Raw genomic sequence first — 27,381 nt, forward strand, 5'->3', positions numbered from 1 at the left:
GCATATACAGGGTGACTCAAAAAAATTAATGAATGAATGAATTTATTTTATTGGTTTAATCAGGATTTACAGAACCGAATGCTTTGAAATCTTGGAGATGTTTTAAAGTTATTATAAGCATGGTAAATTTTTTAACAAAATTTATTTGCTCATCCCCCCCTTAAAAAAATTGATGACGTCACCCTAAAATTTGGTAAATAAATCCTATCTAAAATGTGAAAAATATGATGAGTCTGTACTTGTGATTTATCATTCCATTCATATTTTTTCGATTTGTACATACAGGGTGACTGAAAAAAATTAATGAATGCGTGAATTTATTTTATCGATTTAATCAGGAATTACAAAACCGAATGCTTTGAAATCTTGGAGATATTTTAAAGTTATTATAAGCATGGTAAACTTTTGTTCAAAATGTATTTGTTCATCCCTCCTAAAAAAATTGATGACGTTACCCTTAAATTTTGCTGAATAAATCCTATCTAAAATGCAAAAAATATGATGAGTTTGTACTTGTGATTTATCATTCCATTCATATTTTTTAGATTTTCTTAAGAGGTGGCTCAAAAAAATTAATGAAGTCAATTTATTTTATTGATTAAATTAAAGGCAACACTTATTATTAGTATTGCATTGGACCAACCCAACTTGGTAGACACAAATTTTTTTAAAGTAAAAACTCGGTTGAAACATAAGGGTAGCACGCTTATTTACATCGACTTTAACATTACAGACGTGCATTTGTTTTATGCGCTGACTAGGTTCCGCGAATGTGGAATAGACATGTTTATAATCAACCAATTGTGAATTTCACCGTCAAAAATTGAAATAAAACCCAATGTTTTATATAATAAGCGGAAGTCGAAGCAATAAAACCGATGGTCGTTTTGTTTACAGTTTCTCTGTTTGACTCTCACGTATGCTGCTACGCTTGTCATCTTAAATTAAGAATGTTTATACATAAACGATTTTCAGTTGCCTCTCATATTACACACCGGCGCCGTATATGAGTAAATTGTTTCGTTATTTTATTGATTATAACAAATCAATATTCAAAACGACCCAATCCATTTTCCCGAAAATTTGGGAATACAATAATTTTATTCTTAGTATTACACTACATCTATCCCAACTGATATACGTGTCCTTGCAAAAATGTTGATGACGTCATCGCATTTTTTTTTTAATTCCCACCACAAAAATGTAATGAGAAAAAAAACACAATAGGCATGCAGTCGTCAAGTTTCCGACAGCGAGGGAAGTACTGTCTAAACTCTTTAGACCAATTTTTTCTGGATGTCTATTCTTGAATATGCTCGAAGATGACTAGAAAATCGATGTTTCAGAGACAGACAAGTTCAGATCAATTTCGAGAAATTGTGGTTGTACAGTTTATTTAGGAATAAGCTCGCAGATGTACGACAATTACAACAATTGAAAACATAACATAGTTCAAAGTAACCGCGGCCGCACTCTGTCCCCACTCCTCCGCTTCCCACTCCATCGTTACTCGAGTGGAGGGGGAGCGCGTATCGGGTATATATACCGCAGCGGGCGGCTGCCAATTCAGTTTATCCTCTGCTTGCACGATAAAATTTCGAAGATGTATAAAATTTTACCCTTCGTTCCGGCTGTTGAATTTGCTCTGCCAAATTTACCCGTGGAGCTTTGGGCCATCATCTTGAGGTAAGTAATATTTTTATTTTATTGTAAATTTTCACTAATATTGTGTTTGTTTCAGGTGTCTGGACCCATCTTCACTTCTAACTGCTGCTGGATCTAACGTCCTGTGGAAACAAATCGCCCAAGGAGATCCTGTTTTGAGGAAGACCATCAAGGACCAAAGGGTGTTGAAGAAACGAAGAGGCCGAGACGAGATGCTCAACCCAGGGCTATTGATATCCATAACCAGAGATGGACCCGGAAGATTGTTGGGATTCAACGCTACCAAAATTGTTCGAAGACAGGTTCCAGCACGAGCACCAGTTACCACCCCCGAAAAAAGAAAACGCCCTCAAAATAAAGACACTGGACCTCTGCGCAAAAAAATAATGCGATGTTAATAAAACTATTGTAATATTGTAAATATTTTTATTTTATTTAAACTAAGAATATTTTTGTTACTAGCAGCCCAAACACATTGTATATAATTAATTTAATAAATTGATTAAAATAATTAATTTTATGTTGTCTTTAATCAAATAAGCTAAAAATGTAACTCGTTACGTAAGAAAGGAGCACAAAAGATATGGAAAAGGACAAACATTAAGTCAAACTACTATATAAATACAGAAGTGGAACGGAATTAAGCTTTTCCAGGAGTTTAAAAAAAGTCCTAAAATATAAATAAGAGGTGTAGAAGTGCAATAGGAGCTGAAGTAGGTAAATGAAAAATAACAAACCACCCGGTGAACACGAACTATTAAGGTAACCATAATATATACATAAGCTCTTCATCATTTTAAGGGTGAGCTAAAGGATATTCCGGCATAGAGAAATACATATAAGTTTCTGCCCAAGTTTTTGCCAAAAGTATACGTCCGATTGTAATAAACTTCACACCGTTGAAATGAGTGTAAAAATCCCTATCCAGACTGTTTTTCCGTTTTTTAAATTTTGTTGTGAAATAAAAACTACAACGCGTTAAAATTGTGATGAGTATAAGTTTATCTGGTTTTCGTTTTTTACGGATCAATTTTATCTTTTCAAAAAGATACATCAATAGAAAGTGTATAAAAAAATCCATTGCGCTTTGCAGAAATAAAATATCGTAATAAATAATTCAGTAAACAGGGGCAGAATATTTAAATTTTGTGGTCAAACAAACTTTAGCCATTTTTCTGGTCCACTCAAATCTATAACAGGTAACCGATAGAGCCCCTCCTTTTAAACCACTTGTAATCCGACACTAAAATTTAATGAGGGTGTCCACCCTCTGAGGTTTTCTAAATTTAATCTGTAAGTCACAACGCCAAGTAAGAGGCAATTAAAGACAGACTTTTAAGTTTACATTATCTTGTAGCCCCCTTCTAAGTGTTTAGGAATATTTTTTATTTAAAATTGTTGCAGTTGGCATTAAACTTTTATTTGTAGCTAGAGTGGAATAAAATTAGGCTCAAAAGAATCGGCTCTTCAATTTTTGTATAAAATATGTAACATGTTGCTCCACAACAATTCCATCTAGCTCCGCAGTGGAAAAGACGTTGAGTGTTGGCGCGGATGTTTTTAAGACAAAACGTCATGCCTTAGCTGACGAAAATTTTGAATGGCAGTTATTATTGAATTCAAATTATGAATATAGTCCTCTTGCGTAAAGTATTTATTTGTTTTACTTTATTTACTGATGTGAATATGTAATAAATGCGTTAGTAAAATAAATCGCCAACTGCCTTTTTCATTCTAACATGTTTTTTCTTGACCCTTTGGACCCATACAACAAATACCTAAAATTGTGTCTCCATCAAATTTTTCAAAATGCAAAAAGTAATTCTAATGAATTACTATTTTTACTGAAAAATGAGTATTACTGGAATGCATTACTTTTTAACTCCGACGCCATTATATGCGCCATTTTTACAATGTTCCAAACTAAGTTCACGTTAAATACAATAAGTAGATATAATTCCAAAATCTCTATCCGTTCTTAAGACATTAGGCCGCAGAGTTTTATTTGGGACACTAGACTTCTGTGGCTAAAAACGACAGAAACTCTTTTTGAAGTCGAACACAAGCGCATTTCAGGAACAACTATCATTATTTCGTGGCAACACATTGTACCACGTTGAGCATTACGAACAATTAAAATAAAAATTCTCGACTTAAATGAGCCTTCTACTTAAAAGATAAAATTGTATTCTAAGAGAATTTAATAATGATTAAATGCCCTATAACCTAATTTAGCAACATTACCCAAAATTGGTTCTATTGGTTTTATTGCAAATAAAAAATTGGATGAAGTGTTTCCAAGTAATAACGCTTAAAATGAATTAAAAATTTTAAAAGGTTTTAAAGATACGACTAGTTAATTAAATATTTTTTAAAAAGCCTCACTGATACCGATGAATATAAACAGAAACTTTTCTTCTTGTAGGATCTTTTTTTTTTTCAATGATTTTAATATGAAATGTTGGAAAATATGTTAATGTAAACTATTTTCCTAAAGTCGGCAATGATCACGATCTTTTTTTAATTTTTAATTTGTGCGTATTGTTCTGTATTTAAATGATTACTTCCCAATTTTTAAAACCTTTTACAAGCACTCATTTTATAAAAAAATGTTTGTGCATTTCCCTAGGATTTCGTTCAATGATTCTGAGTTAGGGCAAACCGGTGGTGGTCAACATATTAAAACAAAACAGCCCCATTAAGCCCGCTAACAACCGGTCCTATCTAATTTATTTGAATCTCCACAAAAAAACTTTCACGAAACAGACAACATGTATTCATTTTTTTTCTTGTATTCACAATAACACCTCAAAAATATACAATGTTCTAAAGACAAAATAATAACAGAATATGTTGCAGTTTCGTACCGCAAACACACTTTATAATAGAATTACAGACAAACGTTACAACTAATATATTTGCTAATTATTCTAAAAATGTTTTTTAAAGATTATTTTGCAGTAATCAGGTATGTACTTCAATTTATGAAACGCTTTAAATTCAAAAATGATAATGATGTAAATAATTGTTAGTTTAAATACAAATAAGACAAACAGATAAAAATACAAACACTTTTTAAAAATTATAATTTGAAAGAAAGAAATACGTGTTTTTTCTGCTATTTTTGAATAGTTCAACAGGTCAACTTTTGTTTAGCTGATGCACATAAGAGATCGAGTATACAAGAAGGACATCAGTTTAGTGGAAGAGGTCGTCTCTGTTACCCACCATGTTCACTTTTATATGTTTTGTAACAGTTGTAATATTATTATTATTATTACTATGGGACACAATTAAGCCCAAAGAATATCCTCCTGGTATGTATTAGAATTATTAATTTTTTGCCAAATTTATCAATCATTTCAAAAGCTAAATGCGAAATGTGTCGTTTTCAGGACCATCCTGGGTACCGATTGTGGGAAACTTTTTAGATTTCAGAAAAAGACTCGCGACTATTGGATATCATCATTTGGTTTGGAAAGAATTTTCTGAGGAATACGGGAGTGTCGTTGGTTTAAAAATGGGACGAAATTTTGTGGTCACAGTTTTTGGTGCAGATGCGGTTAAAGAAATCCTCACAAGAGAAGAATTTGATGGAAGGCCTGATGGATTTTTTTTCCGATTACGCACCTTTGGAAAAAGACTAGGTCAGTGCAATTTAATAATTACCATATTTATAATCCGTTAAGAATTTCGGACATGCGTAGGTCAGTGATGTTGAGTTAGGGCAAACCGGTGATGGTCCACATACTAAAATAAAACAACCCCATTAAACCTGTAAAGAACCGGTCCCACCTAATTTATTCTAATCTCCATAAAAAAAACTTCGAGGTAACTTTACATGAGATGCTCATTTAATGTAAATACGTAAGTGGCTTTTTTGACCTCTGTTCTATTACTGATCGAGAGGTCTTTTCGAACGTAATCACCAAAGCGACAAAGTGAACTAAGTAAAGACAATAAATAAAAACATAAATCATAGTTAAAAATTTGACATAACAATAGTAATAATTCTGTTGGTTTATTTGGTGGTAACAGCGTGTATTTCAAAAAAGAACGGGAACCAAAACTGACCTAATTTTAAAACTAGTCACCAGTTCTGTCATGTTGTGGACATAATTTTAATTATTTACCACATGGCACTCAAATAGAAGACATTTAATTTTTAAAATATTTAATAGTTTATTTTATAATTTAATTTTACAAATGTATTTCTGGACTAAAAATACGATCATACAATTTGACCGTGGTAAAAACCATAGAAGCAGTATACGTTTTATCACTAACGCATTATTTCATTTGCTGGATTTTTAAAATCATTAGTAAACTACATATATTTGATTATTGAACGTTTCGTAATATACAGCGTGTTATTGAAAGGTACGTACAAAATAAAATCGGCAATTGGTCTCAAAGTATGGGTGCTAAAACTTAAAAAAAATTCAGGTAATAGTGTTCTCCTTTTAGAGATATAAATTATTAAAATTTATGTCCAAATTCGGTGTACGTCTCTGATAAAAAGATCATCTCTCGTTTCTATAGCAACATTTAGTCTTGACAAAAGTTTCATTGTTACAGTTGCTAGGATTTACTCAAATAAATTAATTTTACCTATTTATGCTTCAGTAGCGTCTAAAAAGGTTAGATAAGGGTTAATTTTTCCCTTATAATTTTGATAACACAAAATAAGTTTTTCAGACTTCTTAGACTTTGCGACGAACTGTCAATTTTGTTGTACGTACCTTTCAATAACACCCTGTAGAAAACACAAAATTATTTGATTGTATTTATACTCTCGAGCGTAAGTAGGAACTAACAGTAACAGTCATTTTAAGAATATTTAATTTGTTTTTTCCCCAGCTTTTAGTAGCTTGCAAAATATAAGTGGTATAATTTGAATTAATTATAAAAGTTATTCTGGAAGTTTTATTTTTTACAGCTACACATTATAAGAGAAAATTATAATGTGCTCTCACAATTTTAGGAAAGTTGAAAAAACCAATTGTTATTTAATCATTAAAATTAACTGATTTTTTTATTATTATTACTTTTTAATATCCTGTACAAACACTTCTAAAAAACAAAAAAACATCACCCAATTGCAGATAACGTTATTTCAAAACAAATAACAAACATTTATTTAATACATACATTATTACAATTAGTGATTACGTACCTAATTAACTTTTCATAAATTTTAATCGTTCTACTCTAATCGTGAAATTAATGGTAACACATAAATACTTATTAAAGTAATTCGTAAATTTTATCGTTAAAAATATGCACACAATATTAAGTCACAAATAAAGTACATTTTAAATGGAACGTTATGTCTACGTATTTACTTAGCAAAATTTTGAGACGTCATAAATTTCATCATAAATAAAACATCACTTCTGATTTATGTTTTACCACAATCACGATAACATTAAAATATATCCAAAATTTCAGAGCAATTGGTTTTTTCGTTTCCAAACTAAAGTGTCAAATTTTGATTTTAGATGAATGAATTAAAAATATAGCCACATTCAATGTGGCACATTTTAAGTAATATTTGCTGGATAAGATTTTGAGGTGCCGCAAAACATTTTTAGTGGGGATAATTAGACAAATTTTGGTTATCGTAGGTACCTACCCGATACTTTCAAAATATGGTTATAATTTCAGAAAAATAACGCGAGTCTGCGTATTTTAACTTTCGAAAAATTGCCAATTTATTGGTTGCTCTGTATGTATTTTTGGGTGCTGAATCCAAATATGATCTTCATTTTTCTCCATCACCCAAGGATTTTTCTCAATTTTGTCTAAATTTTATCTAAATGACTTTAAAATATTCTTAAATATAGCAAAAAAAGCTAATAAAGTTCTAGCGACACAGTTGTAAACAAGGTATTGAACTAAATTCAATGGCTTTAGAACAGATAATACCAACCAACTTCTTGCATCATCATAATTAAATAATGTTGATATTATAGAAAACTACCCTTTTGCTAACTGTATTACCGACATAAGCTTGCGCATGTGCGCACTTGACAACGTAAGTTCAGTTGATGTACCACAAAGTTGCAATACACATTTCAATCGTTTCGTTCAGTTTTATTCACCTATAATTTCCAAACAATCAATTCCACTGGATAAAGCAAAACCTTGCTACAGGTTATGGGCCCAGGGTACTGCTGATTGTTTGGCCGCGTGTAAAAATAAGGTGAATCCGATATATCTCAGTGATAAAAACTTTTGTGTTCCGGCAACAAAATGGCAGCGTCCACGCTACCACCGATCGAAAAACTACTAGGGCGCGAAAACTTCAACTCATGGAAATTCGCAATGCAAACATATTTGGAGCATGAAGAGTTGTGGGAATGTGTTGAGGGTACGAACACTACGGCAAAACAAGTTGCAAAGGCTAAGGCCAAAATAATCCTGTCGATACACCCCATAAACTATGTCCACGTGCAAAATGCGAAGACAGCGAAAGAGGCATGGGAAAATTTAATCAAGGCCTTCGACGATAAAGGACTTACGCGAAGAGTTGGCCTGTTACGTACCTTAATCACAACTCAGTTGGAAAATTGTGATTCCGTAGAAGAGTACGTTAACAAGATTATTTCAACAGGACATAAATTGACGAATATTGGTTTTGTTGTAAGTGATGAATGGCTCGGGACGTTATTACTTGCTGGATTGCCAGACCATTATCGCCCAATGATAATGGGACTAGAAAGCTCCGGTATCGCCATTACCAGTGACTCCATCAAGGTGAAACTATTACAAGAGGTCAAGGTCGATACAAGCAGTTCAAACAAAAATGGAGTAGCGTTCTTCGGAAACCACGCCGAAAAGAAGAACTATACTAAAAATGGGCCACGGTGTTTTGAATGTAATAAAATTGGTCATCTCGGGAAGAATTGTTTTAAACGAAAGGCTCGCCTGCAGAGAGAAAATGGCAAATCTTCCAACACGAAGGAAGCGAAATCCTTCTTAACAGTCTTGTCAACGGGAAACGATCATGTTGAAAAAAATGAATGGTATATCGACTCCGGCGCATCGGTCCATCTAACAAACGACAAAACATGGCTGACATCCGCAAGCAAACCTCCTTCATCCACGCAGGAAATTATAGTAGCCAATAAAAATCGTCTAAATGTCGATGCAGTGGGGGAGGTAAATTTGGACGTTTGTACAGGTGGTACACCTGACAAAATAAACGTAAAAGAGGTTATGTTTGTGCCAGATTTGACAACAAACTTGCTGTCTGTGAGTAAAATAACCAATAAGGGGCACAAGGTGTACTTTGAGAGCAGTAAATGCAGTATATACGACAAAAGCAACGCCCTCATCGCCAGTGCCACACTGAAGAATGGCATGTACAAACTGGATCGACCGAAAAATAAGGTGCACGGTGCTAACTCAGTATCGGTTGCTGACAATATACATCTATGGCATAGCAGACTAGGCCATCCGTCAACGGACAGCATGAACCGAATAAAAAACGGGGTCGTTACGGGAACGAATTTCAAAAATTCGCTGAGTGAACCTTGCGAGGTATGTGTGCAGGGCAAACAACACCGTCTACCATTTAAGCCACATGTCAAGAACTCAAGCCGACCCTTGGAACTAATCCATTCAGACCTATGTGGTCCTATGGAGGAAAATTCATTGGGAGGATCAAAATACTTTCTCACTTTTGTGGACGACTTCACCCACAAAGTATTTGTTTACTTCCTAAGAAACAAATCAGAAGTACACGATGTTTTCCAAGAATTCAAGAATATGGTAGAGAATCAGACGGGAAATAGAATCAAGACTCTGAGGACTGACAATGGAACTGAATATGTCAACAACAGGTTGCTCAAGCTGCTGAAATTGTCTGGTATTTGTCACCAAACAACGATTCCACATACGCCCGAACAAAATGGAGTTGCAGAGCGGATGAACCGCACCATCATAGAAAAAACGCGTTGCTTATTAATTGGTGCCAATTTGAAGAAAAGGTTTTGGGCAGAAGCCGTAAATACAGCTGTCCACTTGATCAACAGAGCACCGACAAGAACATTGAAAGATGTCACACCAAATGAAGCTTACACAGGTAAGAAACCTGATCTATCCTATTTAAAAGTGTTTGGTTGTAGGGCATTTGTTCACGTGCCTAAACAACAACGCAGAAAATTGGACCCGAAGTCAGAAGAATGCATTCATGTGGGCTATGCAAATGGTTCGAAAGGCTACCGGCTCTATCACATAAGAAAACAGAAAATTGTGGAGGCTAGAGATGTTGTATTTTTTGAAAAAGAACTTCCAAAGGCATCGCAATGTGAAAACAATGATTGGTTGTTTTACCCAATCACCGATGAAACGAACCTCCATGATCATACCGAAGAAAGTGAAGAGTGTGAGATCGAAGAAACTCAAGCAGACGAAATTGATGAACAAGAAATTGAAGAAATTCAGGTTGAATGTAATGTCCATGAAATTGAAACCAATGATGATGTTGAGCAAGTCGAAAACACCGAAAGAGAAGAACCCGCTATAAGAAAATCAAGTAGGGAAAGAAAAGCAAAGGAATTTTCTGAATATATTTGCTACCATGTTCAGTCGTTGACGAGGGAGCCCAAAAATGTTGAAGAAGCTGTTTCGAGTCCTGAGTGTACAAGATGGCTTGAAGCAATGCAAGCTGAATACGATGCACTCATTGAAAACAAAACATGGACTCTCACAGATTTGCCAACCAATGCTAAAGTGATTGACAGCAAATGGGTATTTAAAACAAAATTAGATCAAGATGGGAACATAGATCGATTTAAAGCCAGACTTGTAGTGAAAGGTTGTTGTCAACGTAAGGGGATAGATTATCAAGAAACCTATTCACCTGTGGTACGATACAATTCGATTAGATTGATCTTAGGCCTTGCAGTCAAGTATGACTTTGACATTGATCATATGGACGCAGTGACTGCGTTCTTGCAAGGAGATCTTAACGATGACATTTTTATTCAGCAGCCTGAATTATTTGAAGTTAGAGGCCAAGAAAATAAAGTTTGCAAATTAAACAAGGCAATGTATGGTTTGAAGCAAGCTGGAAGACAATGGAATTTGAAGTTACATCAAGCGTTTATAGAAATTGGGCTAAATCAATCAAAACGAGATGAGTGCATATATTATCTTTGCAAGGATAATAAGATTGTAATTGTCGCAGTCTATGTAGATGATTTACTCATTTTGGGCAACGATTCAAAAATGAAAAATGAATTGAAGAAAGAATTGGAAAGCAGATTCAAAATGAAAGATTTGGGAGAATTACAGTATATCCTGGGAATTCGGGTAACAAGAGACAGAAAAGAGGGCAAATTATGGTTGGACCAATCAAAATATTTAGAAGAGGTTTTATCAAAATTCAACATGGCAAACTGCAATCCGACTAAAACTCCGTTAAGTCCATCCGAGAAGCTAACAAAAGAAATGTGCCCAAAATCAACGAACGAGGTTCAAAACATGGAGAATGTACCATATCAAGAGGCAGTTGGGTCATTAATGTATGCATGTCAGGGTACGCGTCCGGACCTGGCATATTCTCTAGCGTTATTGAGCCGATTTAACAATAATCCAGGCTCTGCTCACTGGTCAGCTGTGAAACGAGTCCTTCGATACATCCAGGGCACAAAGGACTTCAGACTCTGTTTTACAAGGACAGAGAATGGAAAACTTGCAGGTTTTTGTGACGCAGACTGGGCAGGTGATGAAGATGAGAGACGGTCAACCACAGGATATGTCTTTACATTCCAAGGGGCCCCTGTATCATGGAATAGCAAGAAACAACCCACCATTGCTTTATCCACAACTGAAGCAGAATACATGGCTCTAAGTGCAGCGGCGCAAGAAGCTATTTGGTTACAGGGCCTTCTAAATGAATTAATGCCTGAAGTCGATGACGAAGGACCTATTCTGAAATGTGACAATAAAAGCGCAGTGGATCTGAGTCGAGTGGGAGGATACAGAGCAAGGACAAAGCACATAGATGTGAGACATCATTTCCTTCGTGAGCAAATTCAAGAAAAGGCCATACAAGTTCAACACATTGCTTCGAAGGAAATGACAGCTGATGTGATGACCAAAGCATTACCTCTGGAACTGCATGAAAAGCACCTGAAGGAAATGGGACTCAAGAAGCGTTAATTTTACTTTATTTAAATTTAAAAATTTTTGTTGTTGATAGTTGTAGTTTTCTAGTGGGAGTGTTGATATTATAGAAAACTACCCTTTTGCTAACTGTATTACCGACATAAGCTTGCGCATGTGCGCACTTGACAACGTAAGTTCAGTTGATGTACCACAAAGTTGCAATACACATTTCAATCGTTTCGTTCAGTTTTATTCACCTATAATTTCCAAACAATCAATTCCACTGGATAAAGCAAAACCTTGCTACAAATAAAAATTATGATCGTTTATTCAAACAAAAGTTTTACTATTTCCTTTACTATTGTAACTGTTCATTGGCTCTATAGATATAAATAAATAGAAAAAACCTTAGGTGTTTAAATTTTTTCAACGCAGACCTGTGTAATCGGTCCAATAGTCGAAAAGGCAATAGGCACTAGACGACAGATGATAGACAGACGGCAGACCTACGTTTTCATACTGTAAGAGGTGTGAAACGTCGAGAAAAGATTAGTCGTACGCCAGATGAACCCTAACACAATATTTCCCGACCTTACACAGGGGAAAACAAAATAAAAAGTTTTGCAGTAAAATTTTAGAATTGGTCTTACACATTAAACGAATCGCCTTGACATCGTGGCAAGACACAATGATAATGATTTTGTGTAGGAAATAAATTAATCAATGGGGAATATATAAAAAATTGTAATCATAAACTTGTCCGCTTTCACATAAGATAAAATTTACTTTTATTTTTAACACAACTAATCAAAAAATGTCATTATCAAAGTACCCTACAAAATAATTATTACAAAATAACATGGATGGTTCTTTCGGACGATGGTTCTGTCAGGTTCACCGGAAATGAACATTAAAAAAAAACAGTCACTTTTCTTTTGGAATAATTATTATTCTTTAACCCAATAGCGCATTTTTAAAATAAAGTTTTCTAAAAACAAACTGTTTTTCAGCAAAAATTAATAATTCTAACAACTGAAACACAGAATCATTTTTCATTTCGAGCATTTTTGAACCAATAATTTATTCGCCGATTAGTTGGAATGAAATATAGAGAACTAATATGGAGACTAGAGAGTATTCGAAAAAAATAGGATAAGCTTACGTATACGAATCACGATTTTGTCTCATCTGGTATATACAGGGTGAATCACTAAGCGCGCGGTATTCGAATCTCAATAATTATTAGAACTAGCAAAAATTCAAAGGCTAAAGTTGAAAGGTTCTTTGATTACCACACAATAAAATTATCTTCAACTAAACAGAGTGTTCTATTTTTAAGGTATAACACATAATTTGTTATTTTTTTCAATTAGAATATGATTATTTTTAAAATCGGTTAGAATATTGTTTGGAGAAAAATAAAGGCACGTGCTTTATTTTGGTATATATAAAATTGAATTTTAATATACATACAGAGTGTCAAAAAAAGTTTTTTCAAATAGAACATTCCATATTTTAATAATGCATTTTATTGTTCTTTTTTTCTCTTTCTTTTTTGTTAAGTAATTTCTATATTTAAACTTGAGAGTCATTGTGATTGTGACTTTTTACTTATTAAGAGACACACCGACATATCGAAAGAAAAGGAACAAAAAATAGCAGTGGCAGCTCGTGACGTTTTGAAATGGGGGACACAATTTGATTGATCAGTTAAATATGAAGACATAAAACAAGCTAATATTACCACTTAATAGACGAAATTGTGTGACGAAAATAAATACAAAAATACATTTAATAAAAGTAAAAAAGTGTTTGTCTACATATCTTTGGTTTTAATTCATTACTGAAGAGATACACAAAACAAAACAATTTATGTTTTTTTTCACAACCGCACGTCTACAACAATTTATCATACATGGTATGTCTATTAAAATATCTATGAAATTTTCTCTACCTAAATTTTTCACTACAATTTTATCGTCGTAAGACAGAGGACGATTTTTTATTAAACATTTAACTGAGAATATAATTCATGTATCACATGATCCCATTTCTTCCAATAGAATTTGTTCATGCCCTTAGTTACATGTCTATCACAGCGATAATAATTTTATTGCCTTATTGTGGTCTGTTGCTACCTAAATTTAAAAACTGTCAAATTGTCAAATTTTAGAATTTCATACATTTTTTTGTCTTTTATGGTTTGCCAACGTTGGGGGCAAGCTCAAAACGACGAAATCAATTCTATTATAAAAAAATGTGTTAATTTATTATATTCTCATGTTGAATATGACTCGTGATATGATTAATAATCGAAGATATGGCTCGTGAAACCGAAGCAGCACATTCAACTCGTGCTTCGCACTCGTTGAATCTGCAGCTCGGTTTCACTCGAAATATTATCGATAATAATCATATCACTTGTTATATTATAATTGAAAATAATTTCGGAGACTTCCACGGTCGGAATCAATACATGATCGTTTTCCGGGTTGGAACCGTGTTAATTGAGTTTTTGGGCTCAACGTTTCGCACACTTTCGTACTTTTTTTATCCTTGAATGATTTTCGGAAAGACGGTTTGTTTCGAAGATACGGGATGATAAAAGTAAAGTAAACTACGGTGTACTGCACATAAGGTGATCGCTGGAATGGTTGAGGTGGATCTCACTTATGGCCTACTCAATCCTCAAATTTGAATCTCTTGAATTTTTATTTATGGAACCGTTTGAAAACATTAGTGCACACTACTCCAGCGAAAAATGAAAAAGATTTGAGAAATCGGATAACTGAGGGATGTAATGCAATAAGAAAAACCCTGGTATTTTTGAAAAAGTTCGGAACTCAATAAAGGGAAGATTGGATGCGTGAATTTGTAAATTAAGAATCTTTACGTGTAATATGAATTAATAAAGTATGTACTGTTTTGTTCGGAAAGCTTTTGTTGCCCTATATCTTCGAAATAAACTGTCTTTCCGAAAATCATCCAAGGACAAAAAAATCTGAAAACATATTTTTGTTTTAGGAATTGTGTTTTCGGATGGACAATTGTGGCAGAAACAACGTAAATTTTCTCTGCAACATTTACGTAATTTCGGCTTTGGCCGAAAGGAAATGGAAGAGAAAATCGTTGAAGAAACTAGAGATTTGATTACTGTTTTTAAAAAACAGTGTTCTGAGCCTATCTGGATGCACACAGCTTTCGATGTCTCAGTGTTGAACGTTCTATGGGCTATGATGGCAGGAGAAAGATTCGACATAAATGACGAAAGACTTAGAAAATTGTTAAACATTCTTGGTGACGCTTTTAAACTTACTGATATGTCTGGTGGTATATTGAACCAAATGCCTTTTGTAAGATTTGTTGCGCCAGAAACGTGTGGCTATAATCAGTTAATGGACGTCTTGATTCGAATGTGGGAATTTTTGCAGGTACTTACTAATATGTCAGAGGGTTAACAGAAAATAATATTTGGTTGATTCTATAGTCTGTCTACCAGAATTAATGTTTTGTTGATTGTCCTATCCCTTATTATAACTTATAATAATACCAGCTTATTCTATCAAAACTTTTCAAGCTTCGCTATAAAGTTGTAAAGCTTGTAACTCTGTTTTAGAAGATCATTCAGTGTAATTGCGTTAACAAAAGCATGGCTTATCCTTGCTATTTACAATATTGAACTAATGTATCTTGTAACAATTGCGTATGTTTTCCTAGGATGTATGCACTGAGTCAATTTGATTTAAGTCAAATTTAGTGATTTCGACTTTTTGTTGATTTTATTTTAAACCTGTACAGAAGATTTGTGGGTTTTACCAGTTGATAACACTGTGTACGAAGTCTTTCATATAAAATGCAGATCTGCTCGCTGATTTCGATCTTTTGTAGTTCAACTAATAAAATGTTTAATTAATTTAAATAATAACGTCGTTGTTTGAACATTTTTCAGGAAACAATTACTGATCACAGAAAAACTTTATGTAGTTTGCACGCCAGGGATCTAATTGATGCATTTTTACAAAATATGAATATAAAAAGCGATCCTTCATTTACGGGTAGTGGCATTTTCTTCCAATTAATAAACAGTTTTAACTTTTGCGGTTTTAGATGATCAACTCATGTCTTTATGTCTCGATTTGTTCATGGCGGGTTCTGAAACTACCAGTAATACTTTGAGTTTTTCCGTGGTGTATATGCTTGAATTTCCAGAAATTCAAAAAAAGGTGCAAGAAGAAATGGATGAAATTGTAGGACGCAATCGATGGCCGACTTTACAAGATAGACTTAAGTAATATCAAAATTTACATATTATGGTTACTTCTGGGGTACTTGTAGTAAAACCATAGTTCACCTCCACAGTAATCTTTTAGGTTGAAATACACAGAGGCCGTTCTAATGGAAATTCAAAGACGTGCCAATATTCCTCCTCTGGGAATCGCACATCGAGCAACACGCAAAACAAACATATTTCAGTATGCTGTACCAGAAGATACTATTATTTTAACAAGTTTGTACAGTGTACACATGGATGAGAAATTTTGGATAGATCCATTAGCTTTTCGACCAGAGCGATTTCTTGACAAAAATGGAAATTTGAGTGTAAATGAAAAATATTTTCTACCTTTTGGATATGGTAAGGATTGTGGGAGCATGTAACTGAGTATTGACATTTATGTCAATATTTTTAGGAAAACGTCGTTGTTTGGGTGAATCTTTGGCGAAAGCAAATTACTTTTTATTTTTTACAGCGTTACTGCACAATTTTTATTTGGAAAAGTCTTTCGAGGGACCTTCACCACAACTCGAAGGTGTCGATGGAGTGACTATATCACCTAAACCGTTTAAGGCTAAATTAATTCCAAGGAGCGATTAAATAAAACACAACTTATCGATGTTAAGTTATTGATAATTATTGTTAGTTATTATATTATACCGTATGATCCAAAAGTTTTCTCATAAAGGGAGGCTGTCATCAGCGCACGTAAGACATGAGAGATAGAGAGCTAATGTATTGGAAAGAAATAGGATAAGCTTACGTATATTAACTACCGTCTTCTTTTACGAGAACTATTTTGGGTTTTTAGATCATTTTTTTTTAGATAATAAGCAAGATCTTATATTTTATAGGGGGTGTTTCAATAATAATAAATAATAACAATAATAATTTAATCGTATACAAAATTATAAAAATGTTGTTTGGTCTCATCTAAAATATATCTTAGAGGATATACAGTGTGAGTCACTAAGCGCTCGGTCCTCGATATCTCATTAAGTCATTAATTATTTGACAAAGTCAAACACTTGAAGGATCATACACTACAATTGTTATCAACTACGAGATAAGAGTATCGTGTTTTGTTGGAAATAAAGACATTATCATTATCATTAAGGCGTAACATACAACTTAGTTTTTTTAATGGAATGCCCTATATACACATTTTACATATTCTGAGCCTAAGAAGAGGTCAGGCTTTATTACCACAATTTGTTTTTGCAATTCTAATGCGACGTTGCCACGTTATTCCAATTTTCTTGAAAAAATTATTACACTTTTCATATATCGATATTTCAGTTTTTTCAAATAGAGCACCCTCTATTTTCTTACTGCATCTTAATCTTCTTTTTGTTGTTTTTTCTTTATTAAGAAACACGGACATATCGAAAAGAAAGAGAAAAACAAGAGTAAAATGCAGTATTAAAATAAAGGTACAAAAAAGCTGAAGGTATGAAAAGATATTTGAAAATCGTAACGTTTTAGAATTTTTTATAAACACTCTGTATATTAAAATTGTATTTAATGGATACCACAACAAAGTGCGTACCTCTGCTTATTTCCCCATTAAATATTGCACAGAGATCTTAAAAATAACATATCTATAGTCTTTGCCATTTCTATTGAAACACCACTGGTTAATCGTAAATTTGGCAACGTTCATATTCAGACAATTTTGTAACTAAAAGCCGTTGTCAATCAACGGAAAGCTATTACCAATTGCTAAATTTTAAACAAAATCAACAGGTGGTGTTTGAATAGAAACGGCAAAGACAATATATCTAATAATAATTTATGAGATTTCGAGGACCGCGCGCTTAGTGACTCACTCTGTATATGTACATATGCATACACATGAAAACATAGAACATGAAAAACTATAATAAAATTATCTTGTAGATCATTTACATTTAAAACAATTTACAAATTTATCTACAGATTAGAAAATGTTTCTAGTAAAATTAGTTTGGGTTTTTTTTGATAAGTTCTGTTTGGACGATGATATGAAGTAACTAATAATTCCTGACTTCTGGCACAATAGCTACGAGTTTTTTTGGCAATAAATACTGGTATTCATATGCGTTTATGAATGTGGTTGGTAGGTATTGTAAATACAGACAGAGCAACGGTAAATACTTGTTTTTTTTTTCCAAGAAGTTTTGTACGTATCTTTCAATACTCATTGAGACAGTATTCTCACTGTTTTTTTCTTTAATAGTAATTGTAACTAACTAGTATTATTGAGAACCATGATTTTATTAAATTCGATATTAACTGGTAAATCATTAAAATGATAGAGGTGTGACTAATATAGGAATTATAGGACTTCTGGCAAACTTTACTTGAGTAGAAATTAAGTAAATCGTAGTTTTGTTCTTTATAAGTCCATAATATTCAATCTGACCAATCAAATACCTTATTCAAATCAACTATTGCCTCAGATATTAAATTTCCATTGTCGAAATTGTTTACAGTACCTTTCATTAGAATAAGTAACTGTTGTCTATTCCACCTAAACTCATATTGCTCATTTGTAAAAGTTTTCTATTTTCAAAATCTTCCTTTCTTTACTAATTCCAAACTTTTCAAAAAAGTCGATCATATTGGTAAGATAAAGACACCAGTTACTGACAGTGCACCAGTGTTTGATACTTTTATTGTTTACTGTAATTATTACGTTTATTTACCATTCAAATCCAGGAAATTACTTCATAGTCATGTTGACAACAGTGATATAAGATTCAAAAATATAACTAAATTGACATTAATGCTCCTCGTTATTCTAATGCAAAGGTAAGTATACTGAAATGATGGCACTCCATTTTCCTGGTCCATAATTAGTTTCATTGAGTGTCGCAATGTTTAATGTGAATATGCATATCATTGAACTGATTTATTTAAAGAACATTTGGTTGAGTATATTTACTAACTTATAATGAAGGGGATGTCAATAACTAGGGCCAAAATTCTTTATGTACCCAGTAATTGACTATGTTGTCAGTAAAAGGAAAAATTGTGTCCGTCAAAAAACTTCTCCCGGAACATACTCTGTACCTACCTGAAATCTAAAAATTCATCCATTAAGCATTTATTTTGGAATCAGTAGTAAATAAAACTGATTCAAGCAAAAATGAAGATTGTTACCTTTGAGTTTAATTTCGTTTTTGGCCTACTATTTAAATATATTTTTATTAACCACCTACATGACAATTGTGACGGCTACTTGAGTTATGTAATCTTAAATATTATTTCACTAGTGGTGTAATGAAATTCATTACACAACTCATTTTGATCTTCAAGAATAAATTTATAAATATAGTGAAGGGACATTTTGTTTAAGTAAATTACAAACAATAAAACATTTATGTATTAGGGTTACCATAAACATTATTAACAACATTTTCCCAATTGAATATAGCGATATCAGCTGATGTCGTTAGCTGTCTCCTTGTCGAATTAGAAGAGAGTTTGAAGCAATACCCAGTGTACTCTTTAGGATCTGATAAATTAAAAAATTTAGTGATATTTTTTGGCACAAATGTATTAAGTAATGCCGATTGTATTGTACAAAAACCTTTCTTGTATCCACCAAAAAATCTTCCATGATTCGTGTGCTGAGGATGTAATGCCAAATATTTCCTAATTATTTCCACCATATCAAATCCTTGGTGCCACTAACCGTTACAAAAAATTCTCTGTATATATTTTGATTTTGGTGTTTGGGATTTGTATATGGAAAATCAACCCTTCATCCTTAACATTTTCTAGGAACAATTTAGTGGGTTCTTCTTTTCTGCAAGCTCCAGCGATGCCAGCTATCAAAGCAACCTAGGAAAAATATAAATTACAGTAATTTGAAGACAATTTAAGCATATCTTACCTCAGTAAGCAAAAACTGCTTATCGGCAGTTTCTTTCAGGAACCGTCCTATCTCATCTTTATTTTTTGAGCTATGCAATTGTGGACACCATTTTTCCAATTGAAAATCGACTTAGAAGTGTCAAGCCATTTATTATTATTATTTTCATGCAACTAATACAGGAAAGTGAAATCAGGTAGTTATTTGATATTCCGGGTAATCCGGAAATTACACAAAATTCCTCCACGTACAATTTTTATTTATAAAATTGTAATAAAAAATCAAACTTCTTGCAGCATTTTTCCAGAAACTATTACTCTTTAACTGCAGCAACTCTCTTCATCTCAACCTAGTAAACATTTTGCTGGCCTTGATAGAATAGGAACCTTGTGCTACATAAGTAGGTATGTTGAAATATCTAAATCACGAGATGTGAAAATCATTTCCGGATCGCGTAAATTCTTGCTTTATTACTGGTTTCCACAAGAATTCAAACATGTACAGATCATTTTGGCATTCAGGTATTGGAATACAAAAAGGTTAAAAATGTAAAACAGATAGAGATTTGTTTCTTTTTACTCAGCTGTCGTAAAAGTGACAAATATACATATACATACAACAAGTACTATTAAGTTTTTAAATAAAAGTAAACTTCTGTCTAATAGTCTGTGTCTGTGTGATTTTGTTTTAGCAAAATCAACTAAAGAATAAGTATCGATTAAATAGCGATGGATACTGACAAAGGAAAATTTTGTTTTAGATCTTGTAGACATTGAATTGTCTAAAAATTCGATAACTTACTCAATGAAAAATTCAAGTTGGCGTTTATTTAAAACTAAATAACAAATCTCACCACTCTAGAATACGCCAAAATTTTTGCGTGCAAACATTAACTTTTTGAGATTTGAAAAACAGACCCACAACTTTATTTTGGTACTGTATTGGCATAAGAACAGGGTTAGTGGCGACGGTGAACATTAGTCCCCCATGAAAATGAAAGAAAGGACTAACTCCCACAGAAAAGAAACGCCCTTGCCAATATGTATTTTTTGAGTGCAATACAAGTTTTAAATATTTGGCGGCACACTGAAGTTTTAAAAGCAAGTCCCTGCCCCGAGATTCTGATACCGGGGTTTGTTTACACAGTTAATACCGCCCTTCATTTCACAGATGGTATGTAGGCGAGCATACACCTACATAAGTACGCAGGCGCAGAAACATATGCTATGCATGCATAGAGCGGTTCTCGACTTCTCGGTATATACATAGACTGAACTTTGTGTGTGGGTGTCCGCAACATGTACTACAATAAGCAACTTAGCGTGTAAGTGTATTAATAGTTAATGTCAATAAACCAGTAATCGGAAAGTACGGTTTGAATGGTAACAAACAGAACACGACAATAAAATTTTAGTGGATACAAAAATCACGTTCTGAACATGATGTTAAATTTTACGAGTTGTATTTTTATAAGATGTTTGAACGTTGGTCATCATTGCAACCCACATTAAACTCCCCATTGTTGATCAACTATTAACATCTCCAAGTGCAATGTTGATACTAAATCATGTTGGTATAGTCTGTTCATGACATCTTTAACACTGGACTGTAGAAAAAGAACAGTATTTTCTACATAAAGCAACAGCTATTTTACAATGAGACATACCTAATACCATAAAACAATGGATTCTATGTACTATGTAATCAATAAATGCAGTAGAGTAAGATTTCAGTTTATCCCACGGAATTTTTGTTTACAGGTATATAATTCACGTGTAATTATCTTTTTTTGTTCAAACTGTAAGCAATCCAACAAACCTTTACATAAAAAGTAAAAAAGCTTTTTTAGTAGGAAATAACCCAAGTAAACTACATATATGATGCACATGTTTAAAATTAATTTTTTATTCTGTACATTTTTGAGATAACCCAGTATACTAATAAAATAACAATTGAATGTTTTGAGCGAAACTGCAATTTCTGAAATAAATAATTTATCATTCATACTCATTTATTTATGTATCTTTTCATTATTTCTACTATTAATTCATCAACAGTCTATGGAGTATCAAAAGATACAATTCTTAGGTAACTTACCTAAAATAACACTATACAAATCACATCTATTAAATAATAGCGAGTTTCTGAGTTTCTTTTTTTGCAAAAATTAGCAGTTCCTTTTACATACGTGCAAGGTTTAATTCTAATGGAATTTCTAGATGAGGTTTACAATAAGGAACTGCATTAATTTCACTGTGATTTATTTCTACAAACAAGTCACTTTGATCCACATAAATTATATATACATCTTCGCAATCACACTGCTTAAATAAGTGTACGTATTTTATATATAAATATATATCTGATCAATCAATAATAAGCTCAGGGCCTTTTGCATGTCACAGGGCAAGATACTCTAACATTTTAATAGACTCCGCTTTACCAGCGCAGAGGGACTCGCACAGCGGCCCCACGCGAAGGAGACTTTAGAGGTAGCCTGCACAACACAAACAATCAGTAATATTTATCAATTTAATGATAACAATAACACAGGTTAGACCACAGTACCTTGCTCTCACATAATATTAACATTCATATATATAACATAATCAAATATATTTATAATATAATTAAACTTAGTAACTAGTAATAAATTGTATATATATGTATAATTCTATAATTACATAAAATTACAGCTGTTAGTCCATCACCATGGTTAAGCTAACGAGAAGCCGTCCTCCGCGGGCGGTTCCCACACGTACTAATATTAAAACGTTGAAATAGTGCAGTGCGCTTGGTCTGCAACATCCACAAGCATTCATTCACTCGCGCTTAAAAGCTACGCTACCCTATGCTAGGATGCCCTTGAATCCCTCCAGAGCACTTCTGGAATGTGTTTCGTTCATAAAACTCAAATCAACGTAACATTTATAAATTAAACAACGGAGCAGGGTGCTGTGGCCGCTCTCTAGTTTTATAAAAATATGTGGTGGCGGTGCGGCCTGGCCGCCCTAGCTCTTTGTACTTCTTGAAGGCATCAATGTCAACAACTACGAGATTTCCAATAACCTATGTACAGTGTAAGCTGGTATTGCACACAGATATGGTAACGAAAATGAGGAGGCGGACGGCCGTTATTTTCTTTTCGCATGGAGCATTTCCATTAAAAGCGTCTGGGTTGGCGCGCTACCGCTGCAATGCTTGTGGTAAAGGTGCTCTTCTCCTCGCGCCGCCAAGCTGTGGATCTCAGGTAGCAGTTGCATCATTTTGTTGAATTTATCCTGAAACAGATACGACTTGAATGTTTTTCGTGCTGTCACTAAAATGATACGCATTTTTTAAATCATTTTAAAGTGATTTCAGTTGGTATCATTTTTTTATAATCTGGTTACAAGTGTTCTTTAAGAGGTAATTAATGTTAACGAATTTTTCAAACAATGCTCTAAACATAGTTTCGAAACATACATATTCTGGGAATTTTTAGGCGGATTTCGTTAAAAATTCATAAATACTAACTGTTACAAAAAATGAAAACAATATACAGTCATTATTTACAATTTTTCTACACAAGTGTCATTTGCAACGTGTTTTACTTGCACAACTTGCCAACACGTATGTACCAACCAAGTAGTAACACAATAAAATATATTTTATATGGACATAAATTTAAATATTCATATTACTGATATAGATATAACTTACTGTTGCAAAAAATTCTTTCATACCGTGTGCTTTCATTTCAATTTACTATCGTATCAAAATGTTTGATACTGAGTTCTGGTAAAATTTGGATTTTTCAACAATAATTTGCTACATAAAAATTCGATAGGTCAAATAGTAGACAATGCAAGTCAAATTAAAATTTAACCTGTGCCTTTAAAATTGTTACAACTTGCTCTGTTACGTCCGTCAACTGAAAAGTTTTAATCACGTTTTAAAAGGGACTTCTTCATTTATCTGAGATAGTAAATACCAGCTGCTAACAAATTTAAATTTAGCGGCACCCTTGAGAAGAGAGTAGTTTGTTTTTACTCAATTTTTACAGTTAATAAGCAGTACCCAGTGTAGTTTTAATGTGTCCAGTTAAGAGGAGTCAATATGTTTTCAGAATGTAATATCTCCATTATTAACACACCTATGGTTATGAAATTTTAAATGTAATTTGTCCACAACTTTCACTACATAACTGCGAGGGCAGTTTTTTTAAACAATTTATCATCATATATGTTTTAAATTTTGTTGAAATTTTTGCATCACGTATTTTAAAAAATCAATATTTCAGTTATTTACGGAAATTTTGGAACGGGGTTGTCACCACTGTTTTCAGCTTGCAACACTTTAGAAATCGTACTAGGTCTATTTGTTGAGACTGAGATATAGTAAAAATAAAAGTTGGCAACTTCTATGACACAAGCTTTTTTTTACTGTGTATCGTTTCTAACAAAAAAAATCGACGATATATCTGGTATGATTTCTGGAGCTTTGTAAGCTGAAAACCGTGTTCTGAAATTTCTTTTAATAATTGAGATATTGATTTTTAAAAATATATACGTTATGCAAAAATTACACTACAATTCAGAGAAAAATATGATCACAAACTGTTTTTAACAAAATTGTCCTTGCGTTATAGAAATAAAGTTATGGACAACATATATTTAAAATTTCAAAACCATAGGTCTGTTAATAACGGAGATTACATTCTGAAAATAGCACGAAAATTCCACCCAGAAAACCTAGCGACTGGCCATAAGTCCCTAGATATTTGTCTTTAAAAATAAATATCTACGCCACTAGGCAATAGCTGAGTAGTTCAAATTGAGTTATCTATTTTTAATTATAAGAGCAAAAGAAATTAATAAAAATATCTATATTGTTATGCCTTAACACTTTCAAATACTTGGAAAATACTTATAAGTTGTAGGACATGAAAAAACGTGGGCATTGTAACGTATATAAACTATGGAACGTTACAAATTTGTGCAGAAAAAATCTACTATAATAACCGTAACATGGTAATCGACCTGTTCTTTGTACAAAAGAGGGTTTTATAAAACGTCCATAATTTCGATAGGCTAGAACAAACTTACAGCTTAGCTAACTTTAGTGGCTCAAAACTCTATATACTAGCTAATTACACACATGTACTAAAATATCAACAATACTCTGTTAAAGGTCAACATCAAACACTACATCAACAAAAATTTCTAAAAAGCCAAAAAAAGATTCAAAAACTTCACCGTATCATTTCATATTATATCTGAATTAGAGTAATTGAACTATGAAGTCTTGCTACGGCACTTGACTGATTGAACTTATAATAAGATTACAAAGTTGATCAAGTCACTATTGTTATTAACAATTTTAATAACAACAAATAGTTACCAAAAGTATAAACGAAAATCGCAAATTAGTTTCACAGAATATATATTTTAAGAAAATGTAGTTTATTTACTATCTTCTCGTTCCAGTATTGGCCACTGATGCATATTCTTACGGACATGTGACACGAGTGACTTATCATTATTTAAAATAATAATAATAAAAATAATATCTTGTCAGCCTCCGGAAATCAATGACTAATGGGATTTCTCTTCCAACCACAATTTTGTCATAAAAACTAATTACTATGAAACCGTTACATAAAAAATGCACTCACAGAACGTAGTTTTGAATAAGATGACTTTTATTTTTGTGACACATTTAGTAATGTCATAACCATATGAACAAAATAGTATTCTGTAAAATTCAGCAGAGAATATTAATGTAAGATTTGTTTATAAAATAATCCAAAAAACAAATCTGAATCAACTCAACAAATTTCTAACTTAGGTATATTTGGGAAAAATAATTTAAAATCCAATGAGTTACACCATCATATATATTGTGTTCCGCTCGGTTCCGAAAGTTGAATATTCGAAAACTTTTAGTAAATCTGATGAATTTGTGTAGAAATACGTACTGTTGCCATTTATTCTATTCAACTAAGTAAAGTCAGTATTTCTAATAAAAATAAAGCTGATGGCGTCATGATTTGAAAAATTACTTTTAACAAAAATTCCGGACGTCATTATCGCTTAGGCAGTTACAAAAAGCAGTCATGAAGCTTTAGAACTTTTGTAAGCATAAAATCGTGACATTACGAAAAATAAAGCACCCGATTTTAGTGTGATTGCAAGTAGTGAAAAATAGCTTCCAATTTTTAGTAACATCAAAAAATATAATTTCATTATCGGGTATGGTCTCTTTGCAGATTGATACTTTAGAAGTGTGAAACTGTGACCTATTAGTTCAACACGAAAGTGCCATTAGTTAGTTAGATACACAATAATAGTTACATGAATCTTTTGTTTTATGCGTTTTTAAAAGCTTTGAAATCACCTTATGTCTCAGAACGTCCATTGAAAACGGCACTGTTCCAAGAACTTTTCAAACACTGCTTTATGGACCTGTACACTAATCAGCTCTCAGCGCGCGGGTTGGTTAATTTAGTGTCAAAATGTTTGGTGTTTTATTAAACATCGACCAAATTTCTTAAAATATTAAAACAAAAATTGGACCATAATAATGAAACGAGAAATATGCAGTTACTATTTGAGGCTTACACTAGTTTTCATAGTTTTATATCATAAAAAAATACTAAACCGTATGAAATTTATCTCTAGCTACCCATTTCGAGTTTGAATAAAATTGGTTAAGATTACCTGGATTTGTGGGTAACACGTCACCGTATATTCGAGTAAAGCTTGCTGGACTTGTTCATAACCTTCTTGAACATGTTTTTTATTTGTAATTCCTCGTACATCTAAAAAATAATAACAATTACTACATTTAATTTAACTTGTGGTATTGAAGGTGTTTTTTGCAGAAAAACTGGAATGACACATAAACACAACGTCAAGACTAAAAATGAAAATCTGTCTACCTTAACTTCGTTTAAGCACATAATACATAAATACGGCCTAGTTTAAAGGTGGCACATGTCACAATAGCGTGATCTATCTAATTGCATTAGTTTGTCCTATTTAATCAATGTTGCTTATTCCACAAGGCGTCGTGGGCCAAAAACTCGTGTACTGAGCGCGAAAGAAACAAATTAAACATTTTTTTTTATTATTATACGTTAGCTTGAAACTTATTATTCCAATTATTTCTGCATCAAATTGTTCTTTCCACACCCTGTGACTTACCTGGGTTAAGCAACAATAAAAATTTAACACAAATATAATCGCTAACGTCGTATTTGAGTTCTTGTAGTTTGGCTGTGATGTCATTAAAATGATCTGCTAAACTGGGTACGCCTAATAATCCTAAACTTAACAAATCGAACTTTTGACCATTGTGAAGAGTCATTTCGTCGGGAAGATTGTTGTGCATGCGTTGGTGTATGTGATCCAAAACGAGCATATCTGACCACGAATGTTGCAATAATTTCATTTGGTCATCCACCTAAAACAGAACCATCGTA

At 32.9% G+C, this 27,381-nt stretch overlaps 3 protein-coding genes across 7 annotated transcripts in view; 2 read left to right on the forward strand and 1 right to left on the reverse strand.

Moving 5' to 3' along the window:
• Nucleotides 1-1,590: 1,590 nt before the first annotated feature.
• On the forward strand, nucleotides 1,591-2,133 carry LOC135135555 (uncharacterized). Its single transcript, XM_064064640.1, has 2 exons — nucleotides 1,591-1,686; nucleotides 1,742-2,133. The coding sequence occupies exons 1-2, from the start codon at nucleotides 1,604-1,606 to the stop codon at nucleotides 2,061-2,063; spliced, it is 405 nt and encodes a 134-aa protein (XP_063920710.1). The 5' UTR covers nucleotides 1,591-1,603; the 3' UTR covers nucleotides 2,064-2,133.
• Nucleotides 2,134-4,845: 2,712 nt separating this feature from the next.
• Nucleotides 4,846-18,190, forward strand: LOC135135099 (methyl farnesoate epoxidase-like). Of its 2 annotated transcripts, none has more exons than XM_064064084.1 (7): nucleotides 4,846-4,982; nucleotides 5,061-5,312; nucleotides 14,809-15,215; nucleotides 15,734-15,839; nucleotides 15,892-16,072; nucleotides 16,155-16,417; nucleotides 16,533-18,190. In XM_064064084.1, exons 1-7 carry the CDS (start codon nucleotides 4,895-4,897, stop codon nucleotides 16,655-16,657), a joined length of 1,422 nt encoding a protein of 473 aa, XP_063920154.1. In that variant the 5' UTR covers nucleotides 4,846-4,894; the 3' UTR covers nucleotides 16,658-18,190. The 2 variants fall into 2 exon arrangements, with proteins under 2 accessions (XP_063920154.1, XP_063920153.1); XM_064064083.1 differs by having other exon boundaries at nucleotides 4,847-4,982; nucleotides 16,473-18,190.
• A 3,970-nt stretch (nucleotides 18,191-22,160) lies between these two features.
• LOC135135097 (nuclear hormone receptor FTZ-F1) overlaps nucleotides 22,161-27,381 on the reverse strand; it is an 87,099-nt gene continuing 81,878 nt past the window's right edge. For all 4 annotated transcript variants that reach the window (XM_064064082.1, XM_064064080.1, XM_064064081.1 and 1 more), the window contains 3 exons: nucleotides 27,104-27,362; nucleotides 26,618-26,718; nucleotides 22,161-23,197 (listed from right to left, as the gene is read on the reverse strand). In XM_064064082.1, coding sequence (XP_063920152.1) covers nucleotides 23,051-23,197; nucleotides 26,618-26,718; nucleotides 27,104-27,362 — 507 coding nt within the window. In that variant the 3' untranslated portion in view covers nucleotides 22,161-23,050. The remainder of the gene's footprint in view (nucleotides 23,198-26,617; nucleotides 26,719-27,103; nucleotides 27,363-27,381) is intronic.

The sequence above is a fragment of the Zophobas morio genome, unplaced genomic scaffold (genome assembly GCF_036711695.1).
Source record: "Zophobas morio isolate AGI-343-1 ecotype UQ-CSIRO unplaced genomic scaffold, CSIRO_AGI_Zmor_V1 ptg000024l, whole genome shotgun sequence".
Lineage (NCBI taxonomy): Eukaryota > Metazoa > Arthropoda > Insecta > Coleoptera > Tenebrionidae > Zophobas > Zophobas morio.